The following is a 17,589-nucleotide window of genomic DNA, read 5'->3' as shown; positions in this document are numbered from 1 at the left end:
TGTATGATAAATTAATTATATTTATTTGCACTTTCGGATGTTTCGGAGCATTTGCACAGCAGTTCTCCCGTTCTTGGCTGTGGACCTTCTTGTGAGGAGTTTCCATGTTGTCCATATTGCCTGCTTGGGTATACTCCTGAGAGTCCAGCTCCCTCTAACATCCTCAAAACATTCATGATTGCAAATTATCCGTAGATGTGAATGAATATGTATATAGCCTATAGTGAACTCTAAATGACTGGAACACAAATGAAGTAAAAACATTTTTTTTTTAAAGTAACCGTATCATCAATATATTAACAGTGATTAAAGAGTCTGCAATGGGGAAAGGTTTGTCACGCAAAGTCTCTTGTTGGTATCTGAAGTTGATGACTCAGATTCTCAATCTGTTTGACCAAGAACTGCTTGTCGCGGCCCTCCTGTGGGGGGTAAAAAAAAAAAAAAGAATATAACCACACACAAAAGGACAGAAGTGGACAAACTAAACCACAAAAAAAAAAAAAACGCAGATTGACCTCATCTTACCTGTTTGAGTTGAGCTCTGAGAAAAGTAACACTTTTACCGTAAACAGCCGCCAGAGCAATGAAATAACCCATCACGACGCTGTTGGGGAGAAAACAGAAAATCATTTTACATGGTGAGATCATATAATAGGCACAATATAGCAATTATTTAATTTAAACTTAAGTTGTTTTTAGATTGCCTCATGTTATATAGCCAGATGTGTAATCGTGCAAGTTCACAGACCAAGACAAGGCAAAGAGAGGAATGGAGAAAGCCTGGGATCCCACAAAGAAGAGAAACTCCTTCGTGACTCGCGAGAGGCGGTCGAAAGACGTCGGAACGATGGCCCACATGTACGGGAAGAAGCGGAAGGGCCCGCAGCCCAAAGATGGACGGATCCTGAAAAAACAACACTCTTTGACAACATGACACTAGGGACATAATAATGCACAGTTAGCCAAGTCTTCGACTCACTTAGACACACTGTAGATCATAACCAGAGTGGCCATGGCCCATCCGAACAGCAGCACCACCAGGAAGACGAAGGTGGAGGTGGTGGAGCGGAAAGTTTTCAGCGCGGGGCGACAGTTGTAGAAGAGTGTGACCTGAGGGATGTTGATTTTAATTTATTCTCTTTGGACGGTGAAAAAAAAAAATGCTAATACGGCGTTACCTTCTTGCAATAGAAGAGGATGACAAACTTGGCTGTATTGATGACGGGCAGCAGGGGGCAGAAAAGAGCCCCAATCCACACCACCGTCTGACCGTACACCAGGCCCAGCACGTTGGCAGACAACACAAACTCCTGCCGGCCCACCCATTGGGCCACCTTGTTGGACCAGTTGTCCACAAGCATCCTGACAACCACAACCCAAACGCTGCAGGATTCCACGAAAAATGTGAGACAGACCGTATTTTCCATTTATGGATGCGCACCTGCGCGGGAACTCGACCAGTCCGAGTACGCCAACGGTGACGATGAGGTCGAAAAGCGTCAACTTGTACATTTCCTGTCCCACTCGCGTTTCCCAGCACTGGAAAAAGAAATTTGACAATATTGATGTATAAACACAAGTACAGTATTTTGTTTGCAAATTTGCTGAGTTGGTTAAAGCACTCACTGTTGCAGCCATTTTGCCTTGTACGGCCTCTTGTTGTCGACTAAAAATGACATCATAGTGCCTAAGGGCTCACATTCGCAAACTGAGCCCTGAAACACTGTGATGTCATTTTCGGTCGACAGCATGTGTCAGGAAAAGGCAAAATGGCCGCCTCCTGAGATGGATAAAACAGGTGGATTTTCCGGCTTAATTCGGGTACCACAAATACAATATTCATCATAATACCATCTGAGAAAACATAAAGAAATTGTTTGACTTAAAAAAAAAAAAAAAAAAAAAAGACGCTGATAAAAGCAGAAGTATTGATTCAATTGACGTACTTACGGGAAGTAAAAGTAAACAAGTTCAGATTCTGATAAAAACAAAAGCGAAAATTAATTTTATTGTCAATTATATACGCTACTCATTTTGATAACTTGTCACAATGGGGAAAAAAATGCTCACAAAATATATATCTCATACTTTAAAGGGTACTTTACTTATTTAGCCATTTTTACATTATTTTTCATGTACAATTAGTACCTTTTAAAAACACATTTTGCAACTTGCTGCCAACTGAAAATGACATCACAATGTGGTCAGGGCTCAGGTAACGAACGACCAATCGCAGCTCAGCTTGTGAATGTCACATGACCAAACCTAGAAAACAGGTGAGCTGTGATTGGGCGTTACCTGAGCACGTGATGTCATTTTCAGTCGACAACAAGTGGCAATTTTATTTTAATTTTTTTTTAAGTATTAATTGTACGTGAAAAATAATAAAAATATCAAATTAATTATAGACAAGATATTAACTTGTCATTGCTATAATGGGCTACATAAGTGAAGTATCTCTTTAACTTATATCGGACTTGTACTAAGAAGAAGAAAAAAACGGTTATGTTAAGTATGTAGAATGTTTATTTTGATTAAACCAAGTGCTAGCAAGCATTGGCTCAGGCATTTACATCATCAAAACAATGTGATCCATTAGCTTTAATAACATTGTGAAACTGAGTAACAGTAACTGTATTAAAAAAAAAAAAAAAAAAAAACTAAATTGACTAACGCTAACAACTGGTATGTTCAATATGTGCAGTCGCAGTTTTCTGTGGTGTTTATGTGGGGATTTTGCGCCCCCTGGTGATAAAAATTTCTTTGAAAATCCCTGTACGTGATGGAGGAGCTAATGTTAGCTCCTCGTTTGACAGCGATTGCGACACGTGAGTAATTAAAACACTTTTGTCTCTTTGAGAAAATATATTTCCTCGTCCTTAGAGGCAGTTACAATTCAGCCTTCTCTTTATAAAACTGGACTTTTGACCACCTTGTTTCCATTTATAAATGACGTATTTGGATTGTTACGTTGCGTGTCGTTTGCGTCTGCTTACCGGGTACTCCTCGTGGTTGTACTGGCACACGGCACATTTGGTGGCGTCCACGTCGCATGTGATCTGACTCCACAGCGTATACAGCAGAACTCCCAAACTCACCAAGCGCAAGAACACCGCCCTGAACATGCCATGCACAGTTTTCCTCAATGCAAATGTACTTTGCTATATTTATTATTCTATCTTCCTACCCACAAGGCCACATACTCAGGTGTCTGGTTGTTATTGCCAACCACACGGCTTATAGAGAGGGATTAGTTTGACGCACTTTAAACTTAATACGCTTCACATGATCTTAACTCATTCACTGCCATTGACGGAAAAAGACGTCAAATGATGTTTTTTGTTTTTTTTGCTGGTCTGGCAATGAATGTGTTAATAATATAGTACACACAACTTTTAATACGTCATGCATAGCCTTGGCATAGCATAACGACGACAACAGGGGCGTAAAAACGATACAGTTCATCGTCACCTGTGAAACAGCAAGTGGCTTGGCGCGTAGCTGTTGTGCGGCACCAGACGTCTTACTTAAATGCTCCACGTCAAACATTGAAGCCGACAAACGAGCTGATCGAACCTCAACAGGGCCATTATGACGGCGGTGCCGGGTGGATATCGCTCCGCGAGCGCGATCTGGTCGCACAGCAACGGCACCAGGAAGTTGCCGGCCGTGATCACAATGGACGGCAGGTACTCGAAAATCAAACCCAGAATCCCCTCCTGGTCGCTCCTCGCCTGTCATGGGGGAGGAGTCAAAACAACAATGACACTTTGTTCGCACGTGCGCCAGTCACGAGCGCTCACCTGACTGAAAACCGTGGCCTGAAAGATGCCGAAGCAGGCTGCGCCGATGAGCGCCAAAGCGACGAAAAACATCAAGATGCGAAGGGAGTACAAGATTATCTTGCGAAACGTGGTCAGAGCGGCTGACTTCCTCTTCCGAAATTGCTCCTCCAGATCCACCTGAGTGGACCAAAAACAAATGAGACAAGATTATATTGAAAAAATATCTAATGTGGTTAAAAAGCAGTTGTAAATGAACGACTACGAAAAGTTTGTTTACAATTAGACAAGCTTTGTAGTTAAAGTTCATTTTCCAATCATTCAGATATGTGGCAAAAATCATTCTTATTTTAAATAAAAAAAACTAAAGGAGGAAGTCAACCCCCCCAAAAATTACTGACAATATGTTCTATGCAGCCCCACAAGTCTAAACACGATATTCTGGTTAATATTGCATTAGTGGAATATGAGTTGAGCAGCAAAATCCAGCCATTTTTATCCATCTCAGCGGGCAGCCATTTTGCCACTTGCTGTCGAGTGAAAATGACATCACAGTTGCTCAGGTAACAACCAATCACAGCTCTGCTTCAGAAAACGTGGGCTGTGATTGGTCATTGCCTGAGCCCCGAGCAACTGTGATGTCATCTTGAGTTGACAGCAAGTGGCAAAATGGCCGTCCCCTGAGATGGATTAAAACCAGCTGGATTTTGCGTTATAACTCATATTCCGTGTAATGGTTAGACTAGTGAGGTCACATAGAACATATTTTTTACAAGAACTGTTTTGGAGTCAACCTGTGAGTTATGCAGCAAAATCCGGCCATTTTTATCCATCTCAGGAGGCGGCCATTTTGCCACTTGCTGTCGACAGAATATGACATCACAGTTGCTCAGTCAACGACCAATCACATATCACCTGTTTTCTGAGCTGTGATTAGCTGTTACATGAGACCTGAGCGACTGTGATGTCATCTTTAGTCGACAGCAAGTGGCAAAATGGCGGCCCCTTGAGATGGATAAAAACGGCTGGATTTTGCTGCTTAACTCAATATTAACCAGAATGTCATATTTAGAACTAGTGCGGTTGCATAGAACATATTGTCAAAAACATTTTTTGGGGGGGGTCACGGGTCTAAAATGCATGGCGGGTCACGAGAAATGTGGTCAGTTTCCCGCCTCTGACCTGTAGCTGGTAGTGGATGTTCTGCTGCTTCAGCTTGGTCGCTCGCTCTCCCAGGCAACCGTAGTCCCATCCCGTGAACACCATCATGCTGTAGCTGCCCACGGCGCTGCCCCCCGTCGCCACGGCAACCCGAGCCGCGCCCCCCATCCTGCGCGAGAGCGGACCAGGACGTCCTGTCGGTTAGCTCGTTTTTGTCAAAATGAACACGAGTTTCGTTCGGCGGCCGACCGAGCCATGATGCAGATGAGGCAAAAGGCAAAGTAGAAGACGGCGGTGAAGAGGTAGGCCAGCGGGATGTTGTAGGAGGAGTTGTTGTCGCCCACCAGCGTGTTGCTGTAGTAGCCGTAAAAAAGGTACGAATACTCCATGAAACCCTGAACAAAGGGAGAAAAGTCGAGATATCGATATCGAGAGATCGAATGACAGTCAAACCTCGGTTTTCGAACGCTTCTGTTCTCGACCAAATCGGTTTTCGGCCAGAAAATTGGAGAATTTTATGTCTGAGAACTCGTCCAAAAAAATCGGTTCTCGACCAAACTGAAAAAAGCCGAGCGTACCTGAACGCCACTCACTCGGGAGCCGAGCGATCTCGAATGCCGAGGATGCTTCCTCCGTAGCACATTCGTATTCAAAGTTTGTTCAGAGCAGACCTGTTCATTGTTATTTACGCAAATCTTTTTCTTTCTTTTTTTTGCATCGTGTATTAGCCGCTAATCATGGGTCCAAAGAAAGCAAGTGCATTTTGTTTCGTTTTTCTTTTTCATCATTTTAGATAGGATATCTTCTATTAAAATAAAACAGTGTCTATTTCTACCCTTTTCTATTTATGGTAAACAGTATACAGTGCAGTTTATGGTGTAAAATAGTAAAAAAAAAAAAAAAAAAAAAAAAAAAAAAAAAAAAAAAAAACTTGGAAAAAGTTTTTTTTTTAGACTTGGAACGGATTAAAATTATTTACATTAATTATAATGGGAAATATTGTTTTGGATTTCGAACAATTTGCTTTTGGAACATCCTTCTGGAATTGATAATGTTCAAAAACCGAGGTTTGACTGTACTATTTATTATTATGTTCTCTGTTGTTGTCATCGCAGCAAGTTGCGTTTTTCTCACCGTTCCCGAAAGGAAGTCAAGGATGTAATCATAGAACACCACCAAGCCTTGAGGATTGGGATCGTATATCGTGCATTCCTCGAGCACTGCAAAAACCACAAAACGTGTCAACGCAACGCTCGCGTCACGTTGCCGACCGACGCGCTTACGGGTGTCGTTCACGACAGGCGTGCTGTCGACAGATCCGAAGACGACGCCGGGGATGAAGACGAACGCGGCGATCAGTAAAAAGGAGACGAAATTCAGAACCACCAGGAAACGCAGGAACAGGAAGTAAGACTGGACTCCGCCGCCAAAATTCCCTGAGGAACACAAAGTTGTCTACATGTGCAGTTGGTGGCAAAATTGTGTTGAATGTTGACAAGCGGAAATGAAATAAAGTGAAATTACAATCAAATTCAAAATGTAGAAAGTAGTAGTAACTCATGGAAGAAAACTGAATAAAATAAACAAAAAAAGTTGTTGTGCTTTTACCTCCAATCTGCTGCAAAGACTTCCTCCACAGCATGAAGAGGTTGAGGAACTCTCTGGCATTACTTTTCATTTTCTTGATGGTTTTGCGCTTCTTTTGTTTCCACGACGACATCCGGGAGGAGACTACGGGCACCTGCATTTCCTGAACCTGCCTGGAGACAGAAAATAATGCACAAATAGATTACTATTAATACGAAGAGAGAAACGGTTTTTTTTTCTTTCCAGATGAGCTTACATTTACAGGACTGTCTCAGAAAAGTAGAATATTGTGATAAAGTCCATTATTTTCTGTAATGCAATTAAATAAGCAAAAATGCAATACATTCTGGATTCATTACAAATCAATAAATTAAATATTGTACTTTTATTGTTTTAATATCGTTGATGATGGCTTTTTTTTTTTTTTTTTTTTTTTTACTTGGTCTGAGGAAATATTCTATTTTCAGATAGGATATTTGAGTTTTCTTAAGCTGTAAATTTTGATTTCTAAATGAGATTTGTTTGATAGGCTCATTTGTGGGCACGCAAGTGAAAGTTAAGTGGATATATAAAAAGTCTACACACCCCTTTTCCAATACCAAGGAATTAAACAATTACATTTAGCATATTTAAAATGCTTCTGATTAAACAAAAAATGAACTTCAGATGTTGTAGTAGGCTTTTTTTTGTCAAATTATCTCAGCTGATTATTTTTATGTCTCATGATTTTTTTTTTTTTTTTTTTTTTTTTTTTACTTGTACAATTTTTTTTTTTACATCACAAAAATATGGAATTTGAATGAAGGAGTCTAGATTTTCAGTACCTGTACATGAAGGTAAAAAAAATCTTATATAAAAATAAATGAAAAATTAAAACATGAATAATAATAATTAAAAAAAATACATAAATAAAAATATGTGTTCACACCTCACAGCCCTTTTCAGCGCCATGGGCAGTGGGATGGTCCGCAGCTCCCGAGGCTCCTGGTCTGATTCTGCGTAGCCGTCCACTTCATCATCATCTTCATCATCATCTTCGGTGGCTGCCGGGTTCCAGTTGAAGTGAGGGTAGTTGCGACTGGACCCTCGAGATGACGGACGTCTTAATCTCAGCGACTGCCGGCCGTTGGCGTACGCGCGATCTCTCACTGCGAAACAATGAAGGAGTTTAGACGGGTAAAATAATCATATGTAGCGTTGGAAATGTAGAATGACGCACCTTCAGCATATTCGTTGTCACTTAATTCTTGTCTCTGTGGGTCCATTGCTTACGAGTTACGCTGTAACTATGAATACAGGTCAAAATAAAACAGTCTTGAGGAAGCGGCGTATTTCCTGGATTCTCGCTGCCCTCCTCGGATGGACTTTAGCCTCTTTGCAGGTGCACTTCCTTGTATTGCATTGTATTGTTTAACCCATGAGAACCCACAATTAAAATTCCCATTGTACAGTCCCATTGTACAACATACAGTGGATATAAAAAGTCAACACACCCCTGTTAAGATGCTACTTTTTGGTGATATATAAAATGAGACCAAGATACATTTTTTTTCCATCAATAATATGAGCAATAATTAACTCATTTGCTCCCAAAAACGTATAAATATGTTCTATTTTAAATGTTTTAAGTGTCCCAAATACATATTTATACATTTTTTTTATGCTAGAACGTACAGAAGGCTTTGTGAAACAAGGGTAGTTTAAAAAATGGCCAGCAGGTGGAAGCAGAGTATAAGAGATCAACCAGGGCCGCTAGCGAAGGGGGAAAATGGCTGGGATTGAATGAGTTAATACAACTCAACTGGATGAAAATGAAATTCTGGAAACCCCGAGTAGAAGAGATGAATTTTATTTGGGGTTAATGAGAGGCTCTCTAAATGATTTGAAATGAATTATGGTTAATTCTGACAACATCCACATTGTCAAATATGCAAGGGTGTGCACATTTATGCAACTACCATTTCTCAGTTGCTTATTTTTACTTACGATTTTGAAATGATTTATCCTGGTCTAAAATTGTTTACGCCACTTACAACTCGGGCATTTGACCAGGGGTGTGTAGACTTTTTATATCCACTTTATGCCGAAGTTGTGACCTTACAATCGAATAAGAATCTGATTTTAGTACAGGGGAAGAAAATAATTGACTCATTGAGCCATTTTCAGCAGTAAAAAAGTTAATATTTTGTCTAGAATTAATGTGGTAACTTCATTATTTTTCATGTACAATTAATACCTTTAAAAAGTGATTTTTCTACTTGCTGTCGACTGATGATGACATCACCTGTGCTGAGGTAGTAGGTAACGACCAATTATGGCTCAGTTCAGTGACCAAACCCAGAAAACAGGTGATCCATGATTGATCGTGACCTACTTCCTCAGCACAGGTGATGTCATCATCAGTCGACGGCAAGCAGAAAATTTACTTTTAAAAGGTATTCATTTTACATTTAAAAAAAAATAATGACGTTATCAAATTCATTCTGAACAAAATATGAACTTTTCCCTGCTGAAAATTGTTCAATGAGTCAAGTATCCCTTTAACAGGCAGGTTGTGTTTGTGTTGCCAAGGTGCAGTTCACAGTGACAGCTCAACCAAGGTCATATAGAAAAACTTTTATCAGGGCAGTATGTTGTATATGTGTCAAAATGAACAATTCTTTGCCATATGAATGGCAGGTAACAACAAAAATTGCATAATGAAAACTGGCAGCAAAAAAACAAACAAAAAAACCCAAAACATTTGCAATCCAAATGAATTGCGGTACTTGAACACAGAAAAGTGCAACATGCAACCTTGCTTTGCACTTAAATAGTTGGTGATCAATTCACATCCAGAGGCAGCACAGAGGTAAACATCGAGTCTGTCAACGCACAGACACGTTCAGTCAGAAATCGGCGTGTGCATCTCGGCGATAAAAGACGATTCGATACACATCTAGATACAGGGTGTGCTATACGATTTAAGGACGGCTCATTTTACAGTGGAATGATTCAATTCGATGCACTCGCGTCACATCCTTGAAATCAAAAGCGACTTTCTGATTCTAATCATACAGAATAATGACGGTACCCAAAAAAAGTGGCAGGACATTCAATTCATTGCAATGCCAAACAGCAGAACTTAACACAAATTTCTCATCCTTTCTTTTCCAATTTAGAAACACTTTCATGTAAATGAGCTGCTGGAATGCTTTGGCAGTTTTGCAAACATTTTTGAGCACGTTGGAATAGCAAACGAATGCACCGTCAAATATTCACGTAATTGATACATGCATTCACATTCCTCGACCGTCGTGTTGTTTCTACAGAGTGGTGCCTCGAGATACAAGCTGAATTTGATCCGTGACCATAGTCATACTCGTAACTCAAAACACATATCTCAAGTCCTCTTTCGCCATTGAAAAGAATGGAAATGCCATTAAACCGTTTTACTTTCCCTTCCAAAATAAATCCCTTTGAGTTAAAAAAAAAAAAAAAAAAAAAAAGCAAAATATTGTACTTTATACATTCATACAGTAAGGTAATTAGGGCTGCACAATATTGTAAAAACATGCAATATAATTGCGATATATTTTACATGTACGTAAAGAAATTACATTTTTATTATCTAATGAAAGAATTATTTTTTTTTTTAATGCAGCAAAATAATCAAACTCAATGTATTCTTAATTAATTGTAATTATCTCTCAATGTTCAACTATTGGACAACTATTGGATGGCAGTGCCCATTTTCAAGTACACTGTGTTCCAACTATGTTTTGCATCAGTATTATTGCACCCATGGAACTAGGGGCTTGGAAACCAAATAAAAAGAGAGGGTGAGGAGGGGATTTTTTATTTTTTTCCCGTGAGTGCAGTAGTGAACTGTATCAATCAGTTCCTCTCCCCTCTCCTCGTGAGCTTTGAAATGAGTCTTCTCTCCTTTTTTGTCATGTTTAATAAATGTCAAACAAGCAAACCTGACAAATTCAAATAAAAGCATGAAATTCCATATCAAACTTATTGCATGTCTTTGCGATATGCATATTGCCAACGTCACAATATCAATATTTATTTTTATGTATTTTGCAGCCCTAAAGGTAATAACTAAATAAAAAGTAAAGAATAAAGCAGTTTTTGACCTTTTTTTTTTTTTGTTTCAGTTCACTGAACATGTGTACCTTGACCACCGGGGGCAGTATAATACAGACAGATACAAACACATGAAGAAGAGTTACAAACCAATCAATATGGATTTTTTTTTTTTTAGTCTAATATTGATATTTGGCAGAATAAAATTCCGATAACAGATTAATTTAAAAAATATATATAATGAATAAAATAATGTATTTTTGGTCCCATATGACTGTTACCTTACAACAAAGAGAAAATTGGCTGATTGTGAGGAGTGGGTTGGAATGTTTGAATGTCATTATCTTTCTTTTGTGTTGTAATGTGTTCGTGGGGAAAAAAAAAAAAAGTTAAAATTGGCTGATTTTTCCCAATTTTAAAAGAGTCAATATCGGCCGATTCAATCGGCCCCCCGCTTTTATTATTATGATTCAGTCAAAGCTATGTGATGTAATTCTTTCTCTTGAAAACTTGTATCTCAAGGCACCACTGAACATATAAAAAAAAAATATGTTGGCAATAAAAGTCTCGAGCAAAATCCAACTCACGTCCGTCCAGTTCAGTCAAGCGGCATCCCGCTCAGGCATGTTTTCCACTTTTATCGCCATTTGTTATTTTCGTCTTCTTCTCGTCTCCTCCTCGCCGTCCCCCCTTGAGAGCCCCGCCCACAATCACGCAGCCAACGGCCAGCACGTGCATGACGAAGTAGATGGACGACCAGTAGCTGACGGTGTCGGAGGCTTTGAGCAGCACGAAGCCCATGCACATGTAATCGTACGCTCGCATCTTCAGGAACCAGTGGACCCAGTCGAAGACGTTCTGACCGCGCGGGCCCAGCCGGGCCCGGACTGACGCCTCCATGGCCGACTCGGCGGCGATGCAAAGCGGGATGGTGAGGAAAGAGAGGTAGTAACCGGCGTGCAGGCCGTGCCAGTAGGCGCTGATGAACATGGTCCAGCCGGCCCTGGGTGCAGTATGGAATACACAAGGTCAATTTAGGTTACGAAAACTAACGAAAAATACAATTAAAATTAAATTCAAAAAATAATTTCGTTAACGAAATAAAATCAAAACGAAAATGCCTTTTTAAAAAACAAAAACTACCTGAAACTACATTTTATTTTTACAAAACTAAAACCAACTACAACTATAGCAAAAAATATTCTATGCTTTAGTCTTTGGTAATTAATTTAATGCATGAGCCTTTGGGGAAGATTTTAAATGTGATTTTAAAGATTAACCGCCGGAAAAAGGACGTGATGTCATCTAGCAGCAGCCAATAGAAAAGCACCTTCAGATGACATCTTTTGTGTGTTATATATACACACACACACACATATATATATATATATATATATATATATATATATATATATATATATATATATATATATATATATATATATATATATATATATATATATATATATATAGGCCCACAGAATATTGTGTTATATTTCTATAAAAACATGGAACCTATCAAAAGAAAGACTGGAGTCTCTTCTTTCATCAGGAAAAATAGAATATTTGTATTTGTTTACGTTTTGCAACAATTATCATTAGAATATAGCTAAGTTTAATCATTATTCAAAAATCTGTTTAAAACTGGGTAAAAGAGCTTGTTGCAACATAGCCCTGGTTGTTCTCTTATACTCTGCTGCCACCTGCTGGCAGTTTTTGCAATTTCTACCATTTTTCACCCATTCAAAGCAGTTGAGATGCTGTATCAAAGCCTTCTGTATGCTCTAAGATAAGATAAAAAAATAAAAAATAAAAAAACAAATACGTCTTTGGGACACCTAATGCATTTAAAATAGAACGTATTTATACGTTTTTGGGATCAAATGGGTTAAATAACTAAAACTTATAAAAGCTAACAGAATCACCCTGAAAACTACGGTAACGAAAATTAAAATTCCAAAACTATAATAACTTTTACTAACACATGACATAGTTTTGTCATTTTATGTTGAGTATCTGATTTTCAAACCCGTCTTCAAACCCATCTGTATTCTTCGGCTTTTGGCGCACCACGAGTCTTGTTTTGGTGTTTTGTAGTGTCTGCTGTACTTTGTGTTATGAACTTGACATTTGTTTATTTATTCATTCATTCACTTACCTACTTATTATTAATTTATTGATGTAAATTTTAGTCACTTGTATACTTAGAATGTTTTTTTGTTCTTATGTTACTTATCTCACTCTTTACTGCATTTTCTGTTTCATGTACAGCACTTTGTATACTCCAAAGCTTGTTTTAAAATGCTTTATAAATAAAGTTGAGTTGATGCTTTCATGCTTCCAAACCAGCATTTTATCAGGTCAAGATCAAGAAATGAGAAAAGAAAAACAAAAAAAAGAAGCCCTTTCCTCCCTCACCTGAGCGTGTAGGACTTGAAGGGGGCGTTGGGGTAGATGTAGTGATGAAGCCACCACTGCACTGTCATGTTCCAGTAACGCATGCCGTGACGCACCTTCACGCAGAAGTCCGTGTTGTAGCAGTCGATGTTCTGGATGGTCTTAAAGTCGTACGCCTCCTCGGCCAGTGAGTCAGGGCTTCAGAAAAACAAAACAAAACAAAGATAGAAATTAAAAAAAAAAAAAGGTGCAAACTGTAGCAATTGTGTCGATTTCTCACATATCTTATTTCATGGAACATGACAAATCTATGTCATGTGTTCGTAAAAGTTATTATAGTTTTGGAATTTTCATTTTAGTTACCGTAGTTTTCAGGGTGGTTCTGTTAGTTTTTATAAGTTTTCGTTATTTAACCCATTTGCTCCCAAAAACGTATAAATATGTTCTATTTTAAATGTCCCAAAGACGTATTTGTGTTTTTTTGTGTTTTTTTTTAAATCTTAGAGCATACAGAAGGCTTTGATGCAGCCTCTCAACTGCAGAGAATGGGTGAAAAATGGTAGAAATTACAAAAACAGTCAGCAGGTGGCAGCAGAGTATAAGAGAACAACCAGGTCCATGTTGCAACAAGCTCTTTTACCCACTGTTTTAAACAGATTGGTGAATAATGATTAAACTTAGCTATATTCTAATGATAATTGTTGCAAAACGTAAACAAATACAAATAATATATTTTTTTTCCTAATGAAACAAGAGACTCCAATCTTTCTTTTGATAGGTTCCATGTTCCACAATTTAGCAAAATTTTCTTAGGTGGCAAACCACTTTGGCGCACCTGTAGCTGACGGTGGGTCCCCCGCCCGGTTTGCACTGAGCCCGTTCTGGATAGCAGCCCAGACCGGCGCTGATGCACCCGGCCTCGGCGCCACACCACGCGGCGTAAAAACGCATCCTGAACACGAAGAACACCGCCATCATGTAGAAAAACCTGACGTGAGGGAGAAAGGGAAGAAAATGTGCGTTTTTTATTTTGTTGAATCTGCAAAACCCTTCGAAACAGTGACGCAGGTCACGCGAGGTCACCTGAAAAAGAAACTGTGGTCCAGGAAGTCGTCGGTGCGGACGTAAGCCAGAGGGAAGACGGAGTTGACGGCCAGGAAGAGCGCACCGAAGACGGGCACCGGCTTCAGCCGCTGCACGCACGGCACCCAGCCGGGCAAGGCCAGCGGTCTGGGCTGCTCCAGCCAGTCGGTGTACGTTTGGAAACGAAAGAACGGGCCTTTTTGGGGGGGAGAATGGCAAAAGGCAGTGATGAAAAGATGACAGTGGATATAATGTCAGATGAAGACAACACAAAAGGGTAAAACGAGGCATCGGATAGGGGAAGAGCACAACAACAAAAGTACAGCTACATTAGTAGGGCTGAACCATTTTTGAGAACATAGTCAAATCGCTAATTGGGATTTCCCAATAATGCGATTGCGATTTAAAATGTGCTATTTCTTATAGGTCCACTTCCCAGGTGCATTTATACTGAGACTAGATCACATACACGTGGACTCTATTTATCATCATCGGTCATTTGGGCCAACATTGGATCATTCAGAAATCATCAAGAACTTCTGGAGTCACTTGGCTGCACTGAGAGAAAAGGGGGTGAGTAATTTCACACGGCCAACTTTTAAGTTATTTATTTGTAAAAAGAAATAAAATAAAATAGAAACATAATAATAATAATAATAATAATAATAATAATATTGCATTATTTTATTCCACTTCACAATTGTGTCCCACTTGGGGTGTTGTTTCTTCAAAAACAAATATATAATTTATACTGTATATCTTTAAGTTTGAAGCCGGAAATGTGGCAAAAGGTCAAGAAGTTCAATATTAACCGACTGAACAGTTGGGTGAAAAAAAAAGGACAATTTGGGTTAAAAAAAAATAAAATAAAATAAAATAAAAAAATTCTACTAATTTTGTTGGTTGTTTTGTACAAAACAAAACCATAAAAAAAATACAAAAACAAACAAACAAACAAACAAAAAAAAAACATTGGGTTGCTTTCTCTTTATACACAACAACCCCAACATTTTGATATACAGTATGACCCACAAAGTTTGGTCAAATTGACCCAAAAAGCAGGTCAGTCACTTTTTGACCCAAACTGGGTTATTTACGCAACTGATTAAAATGAGGTAGTGTTTTTTTTTCTCTCCAAATTGTCTTTTAATTTGAAAATTATTCTGCTACATTGCGATGTCAATGTATGAATTGTTCAGCCCTCTACATTAGTAGTGATTCTAATGTTTTACTATGCTAATAAAACGGATGTGGACTCACACAAAGTTGGACAAGGAGCAGAGTGAGACAAAAAGAAAGAGCGGTTAAAAGTAAAGCCATTTCAACAGGATGAACAACACGCATGCAAATGTTTCCACATATCAGCTTCAACTTCCTCCCTCCTGACTCACCTGTCATGACACCAACATAGCAGTAGCTGTACGATATGATGTCATACAGCGACGGCTCCCGAGTCAGACAACCAACCACCGAAGACCGGGTGAAGGAGCTCACTTCCTTCTTCTTCTCCACGTGGAAGCTGTGCACCTCATTGGCCAAGCTCACCATCTAAATTGCATCAGAGTGCAGAAAGTAGAGAACAACAACTGTTTGGATTTTGGCTTACAGGCAACAACGGTTGTACATACCTTGAGGGTGAGAAGCAGCTGGACGGCGTTGGCAAAAGGCGTCGGCGCCGGGAAACCGAACCATGTGATCAGCCGGAAGAAGAGGAGGTAGAGAAAAGTCCAAGCGAGACTCAACGTGGGGGCCAGACTTTATACACAGGGGAGGAAGGGCTCCATATTAGCTCAGAATGTCATTAAAAAACAATTTGAAGTGGATATAAAAAGTTTTTTTTACATCAAGTGCTCTTCTCAATTGCATTGTTGCTACTTCTTTTGGAAGATGCGTCAAAAGGAGAAAAAAAAGAGCCAAAGACTCGAGATTCCACTGTATTGGTCTATAATAAAAAATAATAATAATTTTATAAAAAACTACCTCCCACTGCTCTTGATAATAATCCATGTTCCAATCACCGTCACCAGAGAGTGGAGTGTGTGTATTTGACAGGTGACGATAGTGATGGAGAGGCCCACAAGCATCGCAGCTCCCTGCTTTACAGGAGGACCTGAAACCAAAATATTATAGAATCATTCAAGACCCCAACTCTCATTTACTAACAAGCAGTAAAAACATTAAATGCCATTGTTTAATTTGTATTATACAGATGACAACTTTCCAAATCATGGAAGGACTCAAAAAGACACTCACTGAGGTAACGGAAAAGGAATCCAAGCGGGATGGAGGCCGCTAGGACTCCCAAGTACACCAGCTCATCGGGAGACATTGTTGCTCTGAAGGGAGGGAAAAAAAAGAGAGAGAGAGAGAGAGATCAATATAAGAGGTGTGGCTCCAGGACAGGTGTCACAAAATGTATTATTTTAAACCCAAACTATGAGTTTTCCCCTCCAGTGTGGACCAGATGATCCACCAGCATGTTTACGAAGAGATCTTGTGGTGTTTTGTCCCGTGCACAAGACGAGGAGAGTTGACAACGCACTTCATCTGGAAGGAGACCACACCACAAGCTGCCGACTCTCCCAACCTGGCTTTGTGTGAATTTATTTTATTTTTTGATAAACACATGGACAACAGGATGGTCATGGTTTCACAAAGATGTGGAGGATCCAAGAATTCATTCAGGAGTGCATGAAGGTGTGGCAGAGGGGGAAAAAAAATCAAATAGACTCCAGGGGGATTACTTCGAAGTGGAAAACTTGCAGTTTGGATGTGAAATTTATCTTGCGTGAGAGAACTATTCGGATAGGTCTAATTCACTGATTAAAATTTTAGATTGAATATGGGCTTTATAAGCATACTTCGACTCTCTACCTAGTTTTTTTTTAGGCATACTTCTAACTACAGTGTACGCTGACGTTCGCTATTTCTGGTTTTAGTGCTATTACAAAAGCTATTACATTTATATAGCAAATTTACTGTTCAATACTTAAGTGCGTTTACGTGGCAAGGTTGTGGATTTACGGTATGGGATCCAGATTATACAGAGGTCCTAGTATTTTTTTTCCCGATTTATAGTCAACGTAGCCTGGACTAGGGTGAAAGTGAATTTTAAAACTGTTCACTGAAAACGAACACAAAATAGTCCAACCACATGGACAAAGTGAATCGAACACGTTAGAAAGCGAAAGTGAGCGCCCGGGCGGGTTTAGCAGTTTCTCAAAGCTAACAGCGCGATAGCTTATGACACTAACTAGTTAAAACGACTAACGTAATTAGAGTTTATACAAGCGCGCGTGACACGAAGTCAACATACTTACAGGGCTGAGGACTGATGTTAGGTGGAAATGAGCCCAGCCCTGCTTTGCCATTCACGAACAGTTCTCCACAGATGGGGACAATTACTTCCGGGTTCGTGACGTTTTACCTCATGATTGGCCGCGGCCATTTTAGCTTCGCGGTGGGCTTTACCATCATGGTAGATATGATTATTTAAACAAGGTCA

General features: G+C 39.4%; 2 protein-coding genes across 6 annotated transcripts; both read right to left on the bottom strand.

The window, feature by feature from the left end:
• Positions 1-40: 40 nt before the first annotated feature.
• Positions 41-7,795, bottom strand: tmc4 (transmembrane channel-like 4). The gene is made up of 16 exons (XM_077527093.1): positions 7,750-7,795; positions 7,459-7,678; positions 6,552-6,703; positions 6,227-6,379; positions 6,078-6,163; positions 5,193-5,338; positions 4,965-5,112; positions 3,804-3,962; positions 3,577-3,734; positions 2,997-3,117; positions 1,442-1,539; positions 1,179-1,362; positions 980-1,110; positions 749-904; positions 526-604; positions 41-419 (listed from the first exon to the last, which is right to left on the bottom strand). Exons 1-16 carry the CDS (start codon positions 7,793-7,795, stop codon positions 336-338), a joined length of 2,121 nt encoding a protein of 706 aa, XP_077383219.1. The 3' UTR covers positions 41-335.
• A 1,336-nt stretch (positions 7,796-9,131) lies between these two features.
• On the bottom strand, positions 9,132-17,513 carry mboat7 (membrane bound O-acyltransferase domain containing 7). 5 transcript variants are annotated; one of them, XM_077527054.1, is made up of 9 exons: positions 17,405-17,513; positions 16,338-16,631; positions 16,065-16,194; positions 15,713-15,839; positions 15,476-15,632; positions 14,085-14,280; positions 13,837-13,989; positions 13,023-13,199; positions 9,132-11,607 (listed from the first exon to the last, which is right to left on the bottom strand). In XM_077527054.1, the coding sequence occupies exons 2-9, from the start codon at positions 16,411-16,413 to the stop codon at positions 11,223-11,225; spliced, it is 1,401 nt and encodes a 466-aa protein (XP_077383180.1). In that variant the 5' UTR covers positions 16,414-16,631; positions 17,405-17,513; the 3' UTR covers positions 9,132-11,222. The 5 variants fall into 5 exon arrangements, with proteins under 5 accessions (XP_077383180.1, XP_077383177.1, XP_077383178.1 ...); XM_077527051.1 differs by having other exon boundaries at positions 16,338-16,420; positions 17,405-17,489; XM_077527052.1 differs by having other exon boundaries at positions 16,338-16,671; positions 17,405-17,480.
• Between the last annotated feature and the right edge of the window lie 76 nt (positions 17,514-17,589).

The sequence above is a fragment of the Festucalex cinctus genome, chromosome 7 (genome assembly GCF_051991245.1).
Source record: "Festucalex cinctus isolate MCC-2025b chromosome 7, RoL_Fcin_1.0, whole genome shotgun sequence".
In the NCBI taxonomy this organism is placed as follows: Eukaryota; Metazoa; Chordata; class Actinopteri; order Syngnathiformes; family Syngnathidae; genus Festucalex; species Festucalex cinctus.
This window is presented reverse-complemented; position numbering and strand designations above follow the sequence as displayed.

Bases quoted from the DNA above. Each gene is read 5' to 3' on its own strand.
- tmc4 (XM_077527093.1), bottom strand. From the start codon at position 7,795: ATGGACCCACAGAGACAAGAATTAAGTGACAACGAATATGCTGAAG. The intron at 3,118-3,576 runs GTTCGATCAGCT...TGGCATGTTCAG, and splicing joins GTCATAATGGCCCTGTTGAG to GGCGGTGTTCTTGCGCTTGG. The intron at 1,111-1,178 runs GTAACGCCGTAT...AACATCCCTCAG, and splicing joins TCCTCTTCTATTGCAAGAAG to GTCACACTCTTCTACAACTG.
- mboat7 (XM_077527054.1), bottom strand. From the start codon at position 16,413: ATGTCTCCCGATGAGCTGGTGTACTTGGGAGTCCTAGCGGCCTCCATC. The intron at 15,840-16,064 runs GTAGTTTTTTAT...CTGTGTATAAAG, and splicing joins ATTATCAAGAGCAGTGGGAG to TCTGGCCCCCACGTTGAGTC. The intron at 15,633-15,712 runs GTATGTACAACC...GATGCAATTTAG, and splicing joins AGCTGCTTCTCACCCTCAAG to ATGGTGAGCTTGGCCAATGA.